Below are 15,354 nucleotides of genomic sequence, written 5' to 3' on the forward strand. Positions count from 1 at the left end.
CTAAAATATGGCTATCAAAGTGACTGCCAAAGGGAATTATGGTTGCGGATAAACTGTAGCCTACCTCCTCATATCTAGTTTTGGAATCGTCCGGTGTTTGTTCACTAGGGAAAGGCGCGCCGCCGTAGAGCAAATTTTACATTTGAGTCATTTAGCGGACGTTATTATTCTGAGCAATAGTGCTTACATGTTCATACTTCTTCCCCCCCCGGGAATCGAACCAACAACTTTGGCGTTGTAAGCGCCATGCGCTACCAACTGAGGTACACGGGACCAACTAACTGACAGACCATGAGAGCTTCTCAACTTCTTCATTCAAACATATAACTTTACAAAAGACTGCGATTATCGCCGAACTCTCCCGCGTCATGTCATTAATCAAATCATGTTCGATTTACGTCTCGCCAATTTCACAAACGTCGATGGTTGTTTCACTGAAAGTGACGTAAATTGAAAGTTTACGTTACTCTGTATTTAGTTAGTTCGCACCAGCCAGCTAAAAAACTGCATGTGCCACATGAGGAAATTAGGCAAATTAAATGTGCTGTTTTACTCAGTTTGGTGATATTGTTGAATATACCCTACACGAACACGCGCAGCTACATTGATTAGCACATCACATTTTCAATGTGATGTTGGTGGCTAGTCCGGGACGTTGCTGGGCAACCAAACATTTTCAAAACTAGAATGTGTTTACCCCAACTTCCATTTTTGGATAGTTTGCGATATTGTAGATTGCACGTTTTCTGTATATTGCTAGTTTATGTTACATAATATCACTGGTACATGCAACACTGTATCGGGGTATCTTTCTATTCTTTTTTAAATTTCGCCTTGATTTCCTGCACCTGTGCCTAATTTGTCCAGAAAAAATTGCTGGTGAGTGACTGCCGTTTGTTTACTAACGTTAGCTAACGTAAGCTCGCTAGCTAATCAACAACATTATTTTGTTCATGTGTGCTGATTGAATACTTTTTGTTATTGTGAACTGTTTTGTCTTGCTAGCTTGATAATGTTGGCCATATCTAGCTATTAGGTTTGCTAGATGAAGTTATTTTTCTGACAACGTTAGCTAATGTTCCAGGTTTCATTCATTTGTGTTAATGATCAAAAGTGTTCTGTTTCAAATAATACTTCTGCATGTGACCCAACAGCCATCTTTTTTTTAAATTATTCAGTATTTTCTGTGCACCTAGCATTCCACCTCATGATGAGCCATCTACATGGCAGAGCCTTAACAGAGAAGCAGAATGTCCTGCATGTTTTTAGCAAGCACTTCAAGTCTACAGATAAAACCTGTAGCCCAACCAACAGATCCACTCCACACTGCTGCTCTTCAAGCCATACCAAGAACACAGAAGCACAAAACAGCCAGACGAACAAGACTAAACGACTAAAAACACGCAAGGAGAGGAGACAGGTAAGCAGAGGAGGATCAAATAGCAGATCCCACCAGCACCAAAGCAGCAAAGAGAAGGACCACTGTCATGGTTGCTGCCAAAGCTGCTCTCGCCTTCCTCCACGGAGAGATGCCCCATTAGCCCGCGTTTTCCCCGCAGGGCAAGAGCCCAGCATCATCACGAACAACCGTCTCATCGGCCACCATGGCCTGTTCAACCATGAGGTGAAGTCCATCGACATCGAGCGCCTGCTGAGTGAGCAGAGGAAGTTGGAGAAGCTTGGGCAGCGCGGGGAGCGAGGCAAAACTACTGCTACTCTTCCTCCCCTTCCACCCTCATCTTCCCTTCCTTTCTCCTCTCCTGGGCCTGATTCAGATGTGGGTGAAGTTGCTGTTCCTGACAATGTTGAGGAGGATCCAGATAAAGGGAGAGTAGAAAGAGTAGTAGCAAAGAGTAAGGCCAACAAGTGTTATGAGAATAGGTCTAATTCAGAAAGCAGACTTTTTAAGTGTTCTCATGGGGATACACAAGAGGATTTCAGAAGAAAATTCACATCTATTCAGGTTTGTCTGGAGAAGAATGTAGCCAGTCACTCTAACAGCCAGGAGTCTGGTATCACACCAGGACAGACACATCATAGCGGTCTGACATCATCAGAGGGCGGCGTAGTTACCCTATCATCCACAGAGAGTCCCTCACGTGTGGTTCGAAACAAGAGCAAGGGGCCCAGGCCTGTAGTCTGTGAAACACTGTTGTCACCCAGTGGAAGGAATGAAAATGAGAGACCACCTGACACAAGGGCTGAGGTTAAGCCTGTTGTCCTTACCATGGAGCAGACCCCCAAAAACCATGGACCTATTCTCCCACACACACAGCCATTCAGGCCCAGTCCAAACATCACAATATCCTCCTTCTCAGCAAGAGGTGGACGCAGTGAGAGCTCAGACAATCAGATGCAGCAAACTGTCACCAACCCTGTCAGTGTGGTAGCTGCGCGTCTGTGCAGGTCTCTGCAGCTGCCACTACTCCGCAGGAGACACCTTGTGGCGGAAAGTAGGGAGGTGCTGCTGCAGGCCCTACGGGAGAGGCACGGGCTCCAGCTGCAGGAGAACCTACTCAACGTGCAGCGGCGTCTCAGCTTCGGTACAGGACCCACCACAACCAGGGCCGGCCTGGGGCAGAGAACAATCCTGGAAGGCGTAGGTGCATATGGAGGCTGGCCTGCAGGTATGGTATATAATGTGCTTGCGGTTGTGAGTGTTGGGTTGAGGACCGCAATAAGAAATGGAATCCTCTGTACTCTTGATCATATAATCATACTGTAACTAATCAGATCATATTGATTGAAATTGTGGCCTATCTGTATTATTTGTCAAATGTTTTATTGTAGCCTAACTGCATTTGGATATCGATAGTATTGTACACCACAGTGGGGACTTTGAAAATATCTTCAGTGGTGTAGTTTAGTTGAATGATTTTTCAACTATCACAGCTCCATTGGACAGTGGTTTTGGAGAGAGCATGGTGGAGCATCCGTGCCTAGACGCCCATAGGTCAGCCCCCAACAAGAGGAGGAGGAAGCAGCTATGCCCCAACAGAATGACCCCTCCTCAGCCCCTCATTGGGTCGCAGAACAGCCTGGACACGGTACGAGCATAAGACATTGAACTATCAGTCATCTTCAGCCATATAGCTTAATAGTAAATAAAAATGGTGAATTTACATCTTATATATATAATTGGTAATTGTAGGTTTATTGTGATAGGATTTCCTAAACAAATTTGCAATAGAACGTGCTACTATAATGCTACAGTACATTTTGTTAGTGAAATTGTCACAGAATGTTCTAAATGACAGTCTTCTTTGCAATACTTAGAAATACTGTATGATAACAAACCAATTGCTGCCACACTTGCTTCTCTTTAGGCTGCTGCATGGAACCCCAACCCCAGTGTGGAGCAGGTTGGGGAACTGATCGGAGAACTACTTAGGCCCTCTTCCTCCTCGCACTTCCTCATGGACCTCCAGCCCTCTGGTTCCCCCTCTCGCCACCATGTCTTTGCCCCCCCTCCTTCCTCACCTTGGGCAGCTCAATCCGGTCTGCCTCAGCCCTGGGATGACGTATTCGACAGGGGAAGCAAGAGAGAGTCAACCAGGGTGGATCACTTTGAGAACTGGAGGTATGACCCAGATTTGAGTTTTCTAAACCAGACAGAAACAGTGAGAGAGAAGAGCAGTGGGCCTTTCTATCATGAGAGTATGCAGTGTTTCCTGCAGTATCCCACAGGGCCAACAGAGGGACACAGAGACAGACACTTGCCACAGCAACAAGATCCATACGACATTGAAAGAAGCCATTTTGGTGGTTCTTCCTCATCCTTTTTTGCTCCTACCCACTATCCACTAGACAGTCATCAGCTCCACCCTTTCTATCGCTTCAACCGCCGCCCCCCAACCAGCCCTGTAATCTCCAGGTCCCACCTTCCTGACATGGCCTACTATCCCCCCTCCAACATGCTGGAGAGTGGCCTGTCTCCTCCTCTGCCACATGGGTCCCTACCTGCTTTCCCCAGCCCTGAACGCTGGTCTTTCCCCCGGATGAGACTGTACTGATCCTCTATGTAGTAGAGACATGCATAAGCACAATGCTATGTTGTTGAGTATTTTCCAAATGCATACCATCAAGTCTAATTGTTTACAATTACAACTGACTTGATTTATTTATTTATTGTTATTGAATACCATCATATGATTGTCAGAAAGACAAAGTGCCATCCAGGAAATGTTGTTTGTATATTTACAAATGTAAGTTAAATGTGTGAGAAAACGTTATTTTACAAATATGTTCTAACATACATTTCACATACTCTAAAACGACTTACAGCCTGGACAGTAAAAACACAGTTATGCTGTAGAAAGGTAACAGCAGCAGAATTATTTTGTATTGCATGAATACTTCTAATTGAAACATTTGCATGCAAAAACATACAGAAGCACTATAAGAGAAAATGAATTGCAGAACTTATGCAGTATGTTGTTTACAGACAGCTACAGTGGACAAGTCAACTATGGCAGTACAAAATATCCAAGAATCTGGCCCTTGTGTTTTTTTTGTGGCCAGTGGGCCTACTTAAAGTATACTTTATTATTTTTGACAAGCAGAATGCTTTAGCACAGATTATAAAAGACATGAATTAGCATGAATGCATTCTGCAGAGGATTGTCTGCTGTCCATGGGTAGATCCCAATTGCATATTCCTCGCCTTGTCTCCTTCTCAAAACCCATTGGATGAGAAAGCCAGAGGTCACTCCCCTCTGACCTTTTTCTCCAATTGGTTTTGAGAAGGAGCGAGGACATGAGGGGTATACAATTCTCCCCCTGTAAGATGGACTGAATAAAATGAACCTGTAAGTAAAATACTGTACACACTGTATCTTATATTAAAATCTAATAATAGATCATTCATTTACTTGTTTTAGTTTGTGTACTACTGATTGAGACAGTGATATTTTACAACAAGAAGTATACTTATAGAATATTTAAATTCACTTTGCAACATGATTTGTCAAGGTACGTCTCATCTTATTTACCATTTCCATTTTGCATCTTTTAAATGTACATACAGTATTACAATATTATTATGTACTGATCACAACAGGATTAAGTTCATTTTTTCCATTAGAGCAAATTACAAAAGAAAACAAATTATGGCTTTAGCTAATAGCAGTCAATCAAAGCATAAACAATGCTGGATTTCAAGAAAGTAGAACATAAAATAAAATGTTATTTGTCACATGCGCCGAATACAACAGGTGTGCATAATTTCAGTATTTTTACTACATCGAACTTTGTTTAATGTCCTGGAAACAGGCTGCTGCCAGGGCGAAGTGTGTCCTCTAACCTTACAGTGAAATGTTTATTTACAAGCCCTTAACCAACAATGCAGTTTTAAGAAAAAAATAAGTGATAAGTAAAACATTTAAAATAAAAGTAACAAATAATTAAAGAGCAGCAGTAAAATAACAATAGCGAGGCTATATACAGAGGGTACTGGACAGAGTCATGGCACGGAGGGCACTTTTACAAGAGATTCAGTTCCTCTCTCTGTTTCTATGTGTGTGGGTGTGCATAATTGCAGTACTTTTACTACATTGAACTTTGTTTAATGTCTTGGAAAAACAGGCTTCTGCCAGGGCAACGCGTGTCCTCTAACCCTTTCCTTAAGTAATAGGTCTCATCTGTCGGTGTCTTGCTGATTTGAGACAGTGATATTTACCAACAAGATGTATACTTAATTTTAATATTCTTTAACTTTGCAACATGATTTGTCAGGGTATGTCTGATCATATTTCCATTGCCATTTCATCTTTTAAATGTACAAACAGTATCACAATATTATTTAGTACAGAACAAGATTAAAAAATGTTCTTTTTGTCCATGAGCAAGTTACAAAACCCCCGCCCCCCCCAAATGAATTAAGGTTATTAAAGCACTAAATCAAAGCATAGACGATGCTGGATTTCAAGCAAGTAGAAATCATGGCACAGAGGGCACATTTACAAGAGATTCAGTTCCTCTCTCTGTCTTTGTATGTGTCTCTGTGTGCATAATTTCTGTACTTTTACTACATTGACCTTTGTTTCATATCCAGGAATCAGACTGCTGCTAGGGCAAAATGTGTCCTATTACCATTTCCTTAAGGCATTAAGTAATAGTTATCATCATCCGTCGGTGGCTGATTGAAGTATTCCTCCCTCCCCTCATCCTCCTCTTCAAACCTGCTGCTCCCACTCCTCAGCGCCCTCCTCAGATGGTTCCAAAACAGTTCCTGAGCCTTGACCGGGTCTGTGCAGTCTGACCCCGGCCACTGCAGGTAGGTCTTCTTCAACATGACCTTTCTCATACGGTGGTAAGCTGAGAGCTGCCTTTCAGGGATGGGTTCCAGGAAGATGAGCAGGAGCACATCCCGGAGCTCATGGAAGAGCCTGTAGCTGGCCAGCTGGATCTCCAGGGAACACCACTCGCTGCACAGGAAGTGCCTACTAACCACGCAGATGGTCTTGCGGCTGCTGTACACGGCGGAGACGATGTTGTCCACGATGTTGCGACCCAGCTCAAAGTCACGGTGGTGCAGGCACAGCCTGAAAGAGGCTCCGTTGCCCTCCAGGTTTGGAAGTAGCTGGTCAAGTACCCAGGGCTCGTCCGCCGAGTTATAGGAGATGAAAGCATCGTATTTGCTGTGCTCCTCTTTCTCCCTCAGCCTGCGCCAGTGTTGGCCGAACCAGGAGCGGAACACATAATAGCTATACTTCAGTTTCCAATACAGCTTGGTGTAGAGAAGTGGGATTATAGTCAGCAGTAAAATCACAGTGGTTGTGGTGGCAAAAAGGTACTCTCCCAGGTCCAGGTAGCAAACATTGGTGTCGAAGTTGTAGAAGCTTTTTTGGAGTTTTTTATCTTGGCACTGTAGACTGTATAGTAGGACTAACTGGACTCTCTGGTTAGTCAAAGTCCAGTTCTGCAGGTCACTGTTGAGGCAGGTGCAACTAAGAGGAATGTTGCGCAGGTCCAGGTAGCGCAATTTAGGTAGAGCCTCCAGCACATTCACATCTAAGGATTGCATTACGTTTTGGTTGAGAAGCAAGATTTGCAGCTCTGTCAGATTCCCAAAAACCTCCTTTGAGAAGGACTGGATGCCCATGTTCCTTGCACTGAGCTTGCTCAATTTCCGCAGGTTTTTGAAGACACCCGGCTGCAGCTGCATCACCCCGGCACAGGAGTTGTCCAAGGAGAGGAAAGTCAAGTTGGTCAGATCGTCAAAAGTGTCTGCTGCGAAGCTGAAGATGTGATTGTCGGTAAGGTAGAGCGATTGGAGGGAGTTGAGACCACGGAAAAAGGCATAAGGCAGCATGTTGAGGCCGTGGGGCATCTGCGCATCTAGTTTGAGGTTGCGAAGTTTTGTTAGATTCACAAAAGGAGAGTTGGTATGTTTAGAAGAGAAGCTAACCTGATTCCCATGTAGATCAAGAACTTCAAGAGTAGCATGGAATGGTTTAAACTTGGAGCTGTCAATCTGTTTGAGATTGTTTCCATCAAGGTAAAAATTGGCCAGGTTATCGAGCCCCACAAAGGCTGACTCTTCAAAATGAGTGATTTTGTTCCCTCCAAGATCCAAAATGTGCAGGTGTTTGAGTGAATGGAAAGTCTTGTTGAAAAGAACAGCTATCTGATTGTTACGTAGGTTAAGTATTTCCAGGCTATGCAGATCTTCAAAGCTATCCTGGTACAGATCGGTCAGGAGGTTATTGTCCAGACGCAGTGTGACAAGATTAGTCAGCCCACTGAAAGCCTTATGGTCAAGATAGGCGATTATGTTTATGTTGAGTTGTAGGGTCTTCACATTTGGTGTGTGGTGGAAAGCAAAAGAGTTGACTTTGAGTATGCGATTGTAACGGTAGCTCAGATCTGTCAGATTTGGGAAAGAGAGGTTCTGTCTGTTGCAGGACATTAGGGAGGTGAGGTGGTTTTTCTCTGCTGTGAATTTCTTGATTTGATCCTGTCCTTTGAGAAAGTGGAGGCATCTTACCTTCTTCAACTGGTTAAAGGAAAGGTCCAATAAACCTCGGATTGGTGGACAGTTTGAAAGTGTGTTCTTTCGCAATGACAGAATCCCATTGCTTCCCAGACTCAGCTTTTTAACAAATTTGACCTTTGTACTCAAAAGGCTGCATAACTCCATGAGCAGATTGTCAGTCTTCAACCCCATACCAGAGAAGTCTATGTTTCCACCTCTAACATTGCTGACATTCAAAAGTTCTGGCACTGTAACATTGGTTGAATGCAAACGCATGTAGTTTAGCTTCCGCAAGTCCAGACCTTGGAAAGCCCTTGAAGGGAGCTGGTCATTGTAGGAGAGATCCAGCAGTAGTACATGGCTGAGGAATCCCCACTCACATGCTAAAGTGACCAGTTTGTTTTTACAGAGATAGAGGGTGGTGAGGGACTCTGGTAGGTCTGTATGGTTAGAATGATGGAGGGACGTTAGATAGTTATTGCACAGGTCTAGTTTCGTCAGCTTCGATAAGTGAGTCACAGATTCTGCCACCGCAGAGAAGTTGTTCAGGTAGTTCTGCCGTAATGTGAGGACATCCAGATTGGAGAGTGAGGAGAAAATACCTGGAGGGAGCCTAATCACTGAGTTATTATTTAGTGACAGGTTGACAAGGTTTTTGAGGTCTTGAAACACAGAGGAGCTGAGATTTGATATTTTGTTCAAGGACAGGTTTAGGCTCTTCAGTTGGCTCATATTTTGGAATGCCTGGTTGTCTATGGTCTCCAGATGGTTATTGTCAATCTGAAGTGTCCTGAGGTTAGGAAGGTGAACAAAGCTATTGTCAGGTATGTGTTTTATCAGGTTTATGGAGATTATAATTGTGGTGGCATAGGGTGGCAGGTCACCTATAATGGCAGATATGTTCTTTGCCTGGTGACGTATACAAAGGAATGTTGTGTGGTTTGAGTTTGGGTCCTCAGTGCAATTCCTGAAGCTATAGCCAACGGTGAACTTGGCAATGTGAAGGACAATTGCTACTGATACTAATATTTTATATTTTAACCCGGCCATATTGTCTGACGAGTGCAGCAGTAGAGGAATAAGGTGAGTAAGGTTCTACATCCTGTCCAATGGTTCTGAAATCTTTCCAAGGAGAATCCTGTCCTTTAAAATCACAGTACATTCATTTTAAGTTCCAGGAAATGCATGCATTGGGAAAATAAAGCAGATGATTTTCTTTCTTCAAAAGAGTTGTATGGCTGTGATAATCATCCTGAATTATACTCCTTTATTCTCCATGGTTGAGAATGCTGATAAGAAAGCCAGCTAAATGGGAGAAGGGAAAAACACATTTGAGCAACTTTACAATACATTTCTCAGTGACTTCATTGGAAAACAAAAGTCTCAGTTCTTGTGGCTTTCAGGTTCCTCTTTTCCATTAGGTACTTTCCTTCACCATATCATGATACACCTCAACCTCAACTCAAACATCTCCCAATGGGGTCTTTTAAGTCCAATCAAATTTGACAAATTTAAAATTTGCCCAGTTGGACAAAGTTCAGTTTTGTTTTTAAATATGTTTTTGGTATTTCATTTTTTCATGAACAGTGATAGTCGAAAATGTGGAAGGAGACAGATACAGAGAGGACGGGTTAAGAGGGAATTGTACCCACATTGCCAGGCGTATATGTGGCCCAGAGTCTTGGGTGCTAACCACTACACCAGACTGCTTAAAAAGATTTCCCTTCAGTCAAATCGGGAAGCAATTTGAAATTCCAATGACATAATTTAAATGAGAATTTATCTAAAATGTATTGCAATTTTTATACTTGCATTCTTGAAAGTATGAATAGTTTCAGTTCATATGCTGAATGTCACTAAATTAAATTGGAATTTACCCCAATCCAGATAAATAAATGGATCATATGAATGCTGCTCAAGCGTTTTTCTATAAATAGGGGGTCCATGTTTAATATTGGAATCTAATCAATCCATTTAAATAAATAGTGGGGCCCCTGGGCAGGGGTGCAGCCATGGGTGGACTTGGCTCCCTAGTGCGTGGGCCAATGCCCACCCATGGCTGCACCCCTGCCCAGTCATGTGAAATCCTGACTCTCCACAAAAGGGCTTTATTACAGACAGAAATACTCCAATTGCACACTCCATCCAACTAGAGACATCTGTGCCGTTGTGTGACAAAACTGCACATTTGAAAGTGGCTTTTTATTGTCCCCAGCACAAGGTGCACTTGTATAATGATTATGCTGTTTAATCAGCTTCTTGATATGCCATACCTGTCAGGTAGATGGATTATCTTGGCAGAGGAGAAATGCTCACTAACAGGGATGTAAACAAATTTGTGCACACAATTTGAGAAATGTTTTTGGTGCGTATGTTGGGACCAACACTTGTTGTTTCTATATTATAGTCTGTACTACACAATGAGCATGGCGACCCTGCTGTAGATCAAGGAGGCAACAACAGGTGATCAACATCAATTCGCTAGGAATATTAGATCCAATGTGGATTTCAAGTTTTCATAACAATCGTAAATCGGTATTTTTGGACACCGATTTGGACGATTTAAATTTTTTAAATAATAATAATAATAGTTTTTTTTTTTTTTACACCTTTATTTAACTTGGCGAGTCAGTTAAGAACACATTCTTATTTTCACTGACGGCCTAGGAACGGTGGGTTAACTGCCTTGTTCAGGGGCAGAACGACAGATTTTTACCTTGTCAGCTCGGGGATTCGTTTTTGCAACCTTCCGGTTACTAGTCCAAAGCTCTAACCACCTGCCTTACATTGCACTCCACGAGGAGCCTGCGTGGCAGGCTGACTACCTGTTACGCGAGGGCAGCAAGAAGCCAAGGTAAGTTGCTAGCTAGCATTTAACTTATAAAAAACAATCAATCTTAACATAATCACTAGTTAATTAACTACACATGGTTGATGATATTACTAGTTTATCTAGCGTGTCTTGCGTTGCATATAATCGATGCGGTGCCTGTTCATTTCTCATCGAATCACAGCCTACTTCGCCAAATGGGTGATGATTTAGCACTGCCGTTGCACCAAACCTAACTATAAACATCAATGCCTTTCTTTAAAATCAGTACACAAGTATATATTTTTTAACCTGCATATTTAGTTAATATTGCCTGCTAACATGAATTTCTTATAATTAGGGAAATTGTGTCACTTCTCTTGCGTTCCGTGCAAGCAGTCAAGGTATATGCAGCAGTTTGGGCCGGTTGGCTCGTTGCGAACTGTGCGAAGTCCATTTCTTCCTAACAAAGACCGTAATTAATTTGCCAGAATTGTACATAATTATGACATAACATTGAAGGTTGTACAATGTAACAGCAATATTTAGACTTAGGGATGCCACCCGTTAGATAAAATACGGAACAGTTCCGTATTTCACTGAAAGAATAAACGTTTTGTTTTCGAAATGATAGTTTCTGGATTCGACCATATCAATGACCAAAGGCTCGTATTTCTGTGTGTTATTATGTTATAATTAAGTCTATGATTTGATATTTGATAGAGCAGTCTGACTGATGGTGGTAGGCAGCAGCAGGCTTGTAAGCATTTATTTAAACAGCACTTTAGTGCATTTGCCAGCAGCTCTTCGCTGTGCTTCAAGCATTGAGCTGTTTATGACTTCAAGCCTATCAACTCCCGAGATTAGGTTGGTGTAACCGATGTGAAATGGCTAGCTAGTTAGCGGGGTGCGCGCTAATAGCGTTTCAATCGGTGACGTCACTCGCTCTGAGACTTGGGAGTAGTTGTTCCCCTTGCTCTGCAAGGGCCGCGGCTTTTGTGGAGCGATGGGTAGCGATGCTTTGAGGGCAGAGAGCATCATGAAGAACAAGGAACACACCAGGCAGGTCCGAGATACTGTTGTGAAGAAGTTTAAAGCCGGATTTGGATACAAAAAGATTTCCCAAGCTTTAAACATCCCAAGGAGCACTGTGCAAGCGATAATATTGAAATGGAAGGAGTATCAGACCACTGCAAATCTACCAAGACCTGGCCGTCCCTCTAAACTTTCAGCTCATACAAGGAGAAGACTGATCAGAGATGCAGCCAAGAGGCCCATGATCACTCTGGATGAACTGCAGAGATCTACAGCTGAGGTGGGAGACTCTGTCCATAGGACAACAATCAGTTGTATATTGCACAAATCTGGCCTTTATGGAAGAGTGGCAAGAAGAAAGCCATTTCTTAAAGATATCCATAAAAAGTGTTGTTTAAAGTTTGCCACAAGCCACCTGGGAGACACACCAAACATGTGGAAGAAGGTGCTCTGGTCAGATGAAACCAAAATTGAACTTTTTGTCAACAATGCAAAACGTTATGTTTGGCGTAAAAGCAACACAGCTGAACACACCATCCCCACTGTCAAACATGGGGGTGGCAGCATCATGGTTTGGGCCTGCTTTTCTTCAGCAGGGACAGGGAAGATGGTTAAAATTGATGGGAAGATGGATGGAGCCAAATACAGGACCATTCTGGAAGAAAACCTGATGGAGTCTGCAAAAGACCTGAGACTGGGATGGAGATTTGTCTTCCAACAAGACAATGATCCAAAACATAAAGCAAAATCTACAATGGAATGGTTCAAAAATAAACATATCCAGGTGTTAGAATGGCCAAGTCAAAGTCCAGACCTGAATCCAATCGAGAATCTGTGGAAAGAACTGAAAACTGCTGTTCACAAATGCTCTCCATCCAACCTCACTGAGCTCGAGCTGTTTTGCAAGGAGGAATGGGAAAACATTTCAGTCTTTCGATGTGCAAAACTGATAGAGACATACCCCAAGCGACTTACAGCTGTAATCTCAGCAAAAGGTGGCGCTACAAAGTATTAACTTAAGGGGGCTGAATAATTTTGCACGCCCAATTTTTCAGTTTTTGATTTGTTAAAAAAGTTTGAAATATCCAATAAATGTCGTTCCACTTCATGATTGTGTCCCACTTGTTGTTGATTCTTCACCAAAAAATACAGTTTTATATCTTTATGTTTGAAGCCTGAAATGTGGCAAAAGGTCGCAAAGTTCAAGGGGGCCGAATACTTTCGCAAGGCACTGTATTTGAGGCTAAATTGATTTTATTGATGTATTATATTAAGGTAAAAGGAAAGTGTTAATTCAGTATTGTTGTAATTGTCATTATTACATAAAAAAATGCTGATTATTATTATCGGCTTTTTTTGGTCCTCCAATAATCGGTATCGGTATTGGCGTTGAAAAATCATAATCGGTCAACCTCTAATTACAATTAACAAACATATACCTTATTTAGGTAAGTATTCAGACCATTTGCTATGAGACTTTGAATTGAGCTCAGGTGCATCCTGTTTCCATTGATCATCCTTGAGATGTTTCTACAACTTGATTGGAGTCCACCTGTGATAAATTCTATTGATTGGACATGATTTGGAAAGGCCTGTCTATATAAGGTCCCACAATTGATAGTACACGTCAGAGCAAACACTAAGCCACGAGGTCGAAGGAATTGTCCGTAGAGTGCCGAGACAGGATTGTGTCGAGGCACAGATCTGGGGAAGGGTACCAAAAAATGTTGGTACACTTTAGTAAAGGGGTCTAGATACAGTACCTTCGGAAAGTATGTCCAGAATATTATTTACATTTTTATGGAAGGTCCCCAAGAACACAGAGGCCTCCATAATTCTTAAATGGAAGAAGTTTGGAACCACCAAGACTCTTCCTAGAGCTGCCCGGCCCGCAAAACTGAGCAATTGGGGGAGAAGGGCCTTGGTCCCGGATGTGACCCAGAGTTCCTCTGTTCCTCAGAGTTCCAGAGTTCCTCTGTGGATAAGGGAGAATCTTCCAGAAGGACAACCATCTCTGCAGCACTCCACCAATCAGGCCTTTATGGTAGTGGCCAGACGGAAGCCACTCCTCAATAAAAGGCACATGACAGCCTGCTTGGTGTTTGCAATAAGTAACCTACAGTAAAGACTCTCAGACCATGAGAAACAAGATTCTCTGGCCTGATGAAACCAAGATTGGAGGAAACCTGGCACCATCCCTACGGTGAAGCATGGTGGTGGCATAATCATGATCCTTGATGAAAACCTGCTCTTGACCTCTTGGGAATTTAGACTGGGGTGAAGGTTCACCTTCCAACAGGACAACAACCTTAAGCACACAGCCAAGACAATGCAGGAGTGGCTTCGGGACAAGTCTCAATGTCCTTGAGTTGCCCAGCCAGACTTAAACCTGATCTAACATTTCTGGAGAGACCTGAAAATAATTGTGCAGCAACGCTCCCCATCCAACCTGACAGAGCTTGGGAGAATCTGCAGAGAGGAATGGGAGTAACTCCCCAAATTCAGGTGTGCCAAGCTTATAGTTAAACTGGAAACTGTAATTGCTGCCAAAGGTGCTTCAACAAAGTACTGAGTAAAGGGTCTGAATACTTATGTAAATGTAAAATTGTTTTTTTTTTTAAATAAATTAGCCAACATTTCTAAACCTGTTTTTGCTTCGTCATTATGGGTTATTGTGTATAGATTGATGAAAAAAAGTATTTAATCAATTTTAGAATAAGTCTGGGTCAGTATACTTTCCTAAGGCACTGCAACTTGTGAACACTGCATGCACTATCACCACAGTTGCTCGTCACTTGACTATCATTCAGAAATGTTCTTCCTGATGTGAGAAAATATCAAAATGTAGGCTAATTAAACAGCTTGTACCCTAGTTTATAGAAAGACCCTCAACCACTGAAATCAAAGCATTGACTTTTGTACTGCTGCATGCAGCAATTTTCCTAATTTAACAAATAAGTTGTTCAATTTCATTTCACTCATCATAATCCATAGCAAATTCTACAGCTTTCATTTACCTATCATAATCCATCATAACATAATTTTATAATAGGTTATCAAACACGTTTCAAGAGTTATTTTACAAATCACATTCAAATAAAGCAAAATCATATCTCAAGTCCTTTTTTCTCTTTAATTTAAAGCCTCGAGTCCAGCCTTACCTCCATTTTGGTGGCTGTATCATGCCTGTATCATGTCCTTTCTGCTACATTATGAAAGCCTGTCTCTTAATCCCTGTTTAATGACTGCCTCACTTTGGTTGTACCGAAAGAGGAAGGAAAGGGACAACGGACATGGAGTCATGACACACGATTAATTGAAAGTTGTTCTCCATTTATTGTTCTTTATGTACATGGCGAGGGAGAGAGAACCCCAGGGACTCCAGTCAGCAATGTGCCAAACACAATATACACAGATGCAACACAATATACACAGATGCAACACTATATACAATCTCTTTATTCTGCTGGGGGAAGGTTTTCATTTTTAAAACTCAAAACAGATATTTGTTTGAGTAATTTCAAAATAACTGAAA

At 42.3% G+C, this 15,354-nt stretch overlaps 2 protein-coding genes across 4 annotated transcripts; one reads left to right on the forward strand and one right to left on the reverse strand.

Annotated features, from left to right (window-relative positions):
* Positions 1–105: 105 nt before the first annotated feature.
* On the forward strand, positions 106–5,927 carry si:dkey-250k15.4. Of its 3 annotated transcripts, none has more exons than XM_021591198.2 (4): positions 106–879; positions 1,179–2,627; positions 2,893–3,047; positions 3,327–5,927. In XM_021591198.2, the coding sequence occupies exons 2-4, from the start codon at positions 1,208–1,210 to the stop codon at positions 4,011–4,013; spliced, it is 2,262 nt and encodes a 753-aa protein (XP_021446873.2). In that variant the 5' UTR covers positions 106–879; positions 1,179–1,207; the 3' UTR covers positions 4,014–5,927. The 3 variants fall into 3 exon arrangements, with proteins under 3 accessions (XP_021446873.2, XP_021446866.2, XP_021446857.2); XM_021591191.2 differs by having other exon boundaries at positions 1,197–2,627; XM_021591182.2 differs by having other exon boundaries at positions 106–2,627.
* On the reverse strand, positions 4,310–15,056 carry tlr21 (toll-like receptor 21). The gene is made up of 2 exons (XM_021591169.2): positions 14,981–15,056; positions 4,310–9,280 (listed from the first exon to the last, which is right to left on the reverse strand). The coding sequence occupies exon 2, from the start codon at positions 9,023–9,025 to the stop codon at positions 6,098–6,100; it is 2,928 nt and encodes a 975-aa protein (XP_021446844.2). The 5' UTR covers positions 9,026–9,280; positions 14,981–15,056; the 3' UTR covers positions 4,310–6,097.
* Positions 15,057–15,354: the final 298 nt, after the last annotated feature.

This window comes from Oncorhynchus mykiss, chromosome 3 (assembly GCF_013265735.2).
Source record: "Oncorhynchus mykiss isolate Arlee chromosome 3, USDA_OmykA_1.1, whole genome shotgun sequence".
Taxonomy (NCBI): Eukaryota; Metazoa; Chordata; class Actinopteri; order Salmoniformes; family Salmonidae; genus Oncorhynchus; species Oncorhynchus mykiss.

Excerpts from the sequence above, each read along its gene's own strand:
- si:dkey-250k15.4 (XM_021591182.2), top strand. The coding sequence starts at position 1,076 with ATGTTCCAGGTTTCATTCATTTGTGTTAATGATCAAAAGTGTTCTGTT. Across the intron at positions 2,628-2,892 it reads ATATGGAGGCTGGCCTGCAG|CTCCATTGGACAGTGGTTTT; the intron begins GTATGGTATATA and ends CAACTATCACAG. Across the intron at positions 3,048-3,326 it reads CGCAGAACAGCCTGGACACG|GCTGCTGCATGGAACCCCAA; the intron begins GTACGAGCATAA and ends GCTTCTCTTTAG.
- tlr21 (XM_021591169.2), bottom strand. The coding sequence starts at position 9,025 with ATGGCCGGGTTAAAATATAAAATATTAGTATCAGTAGCAATTGTCCTT.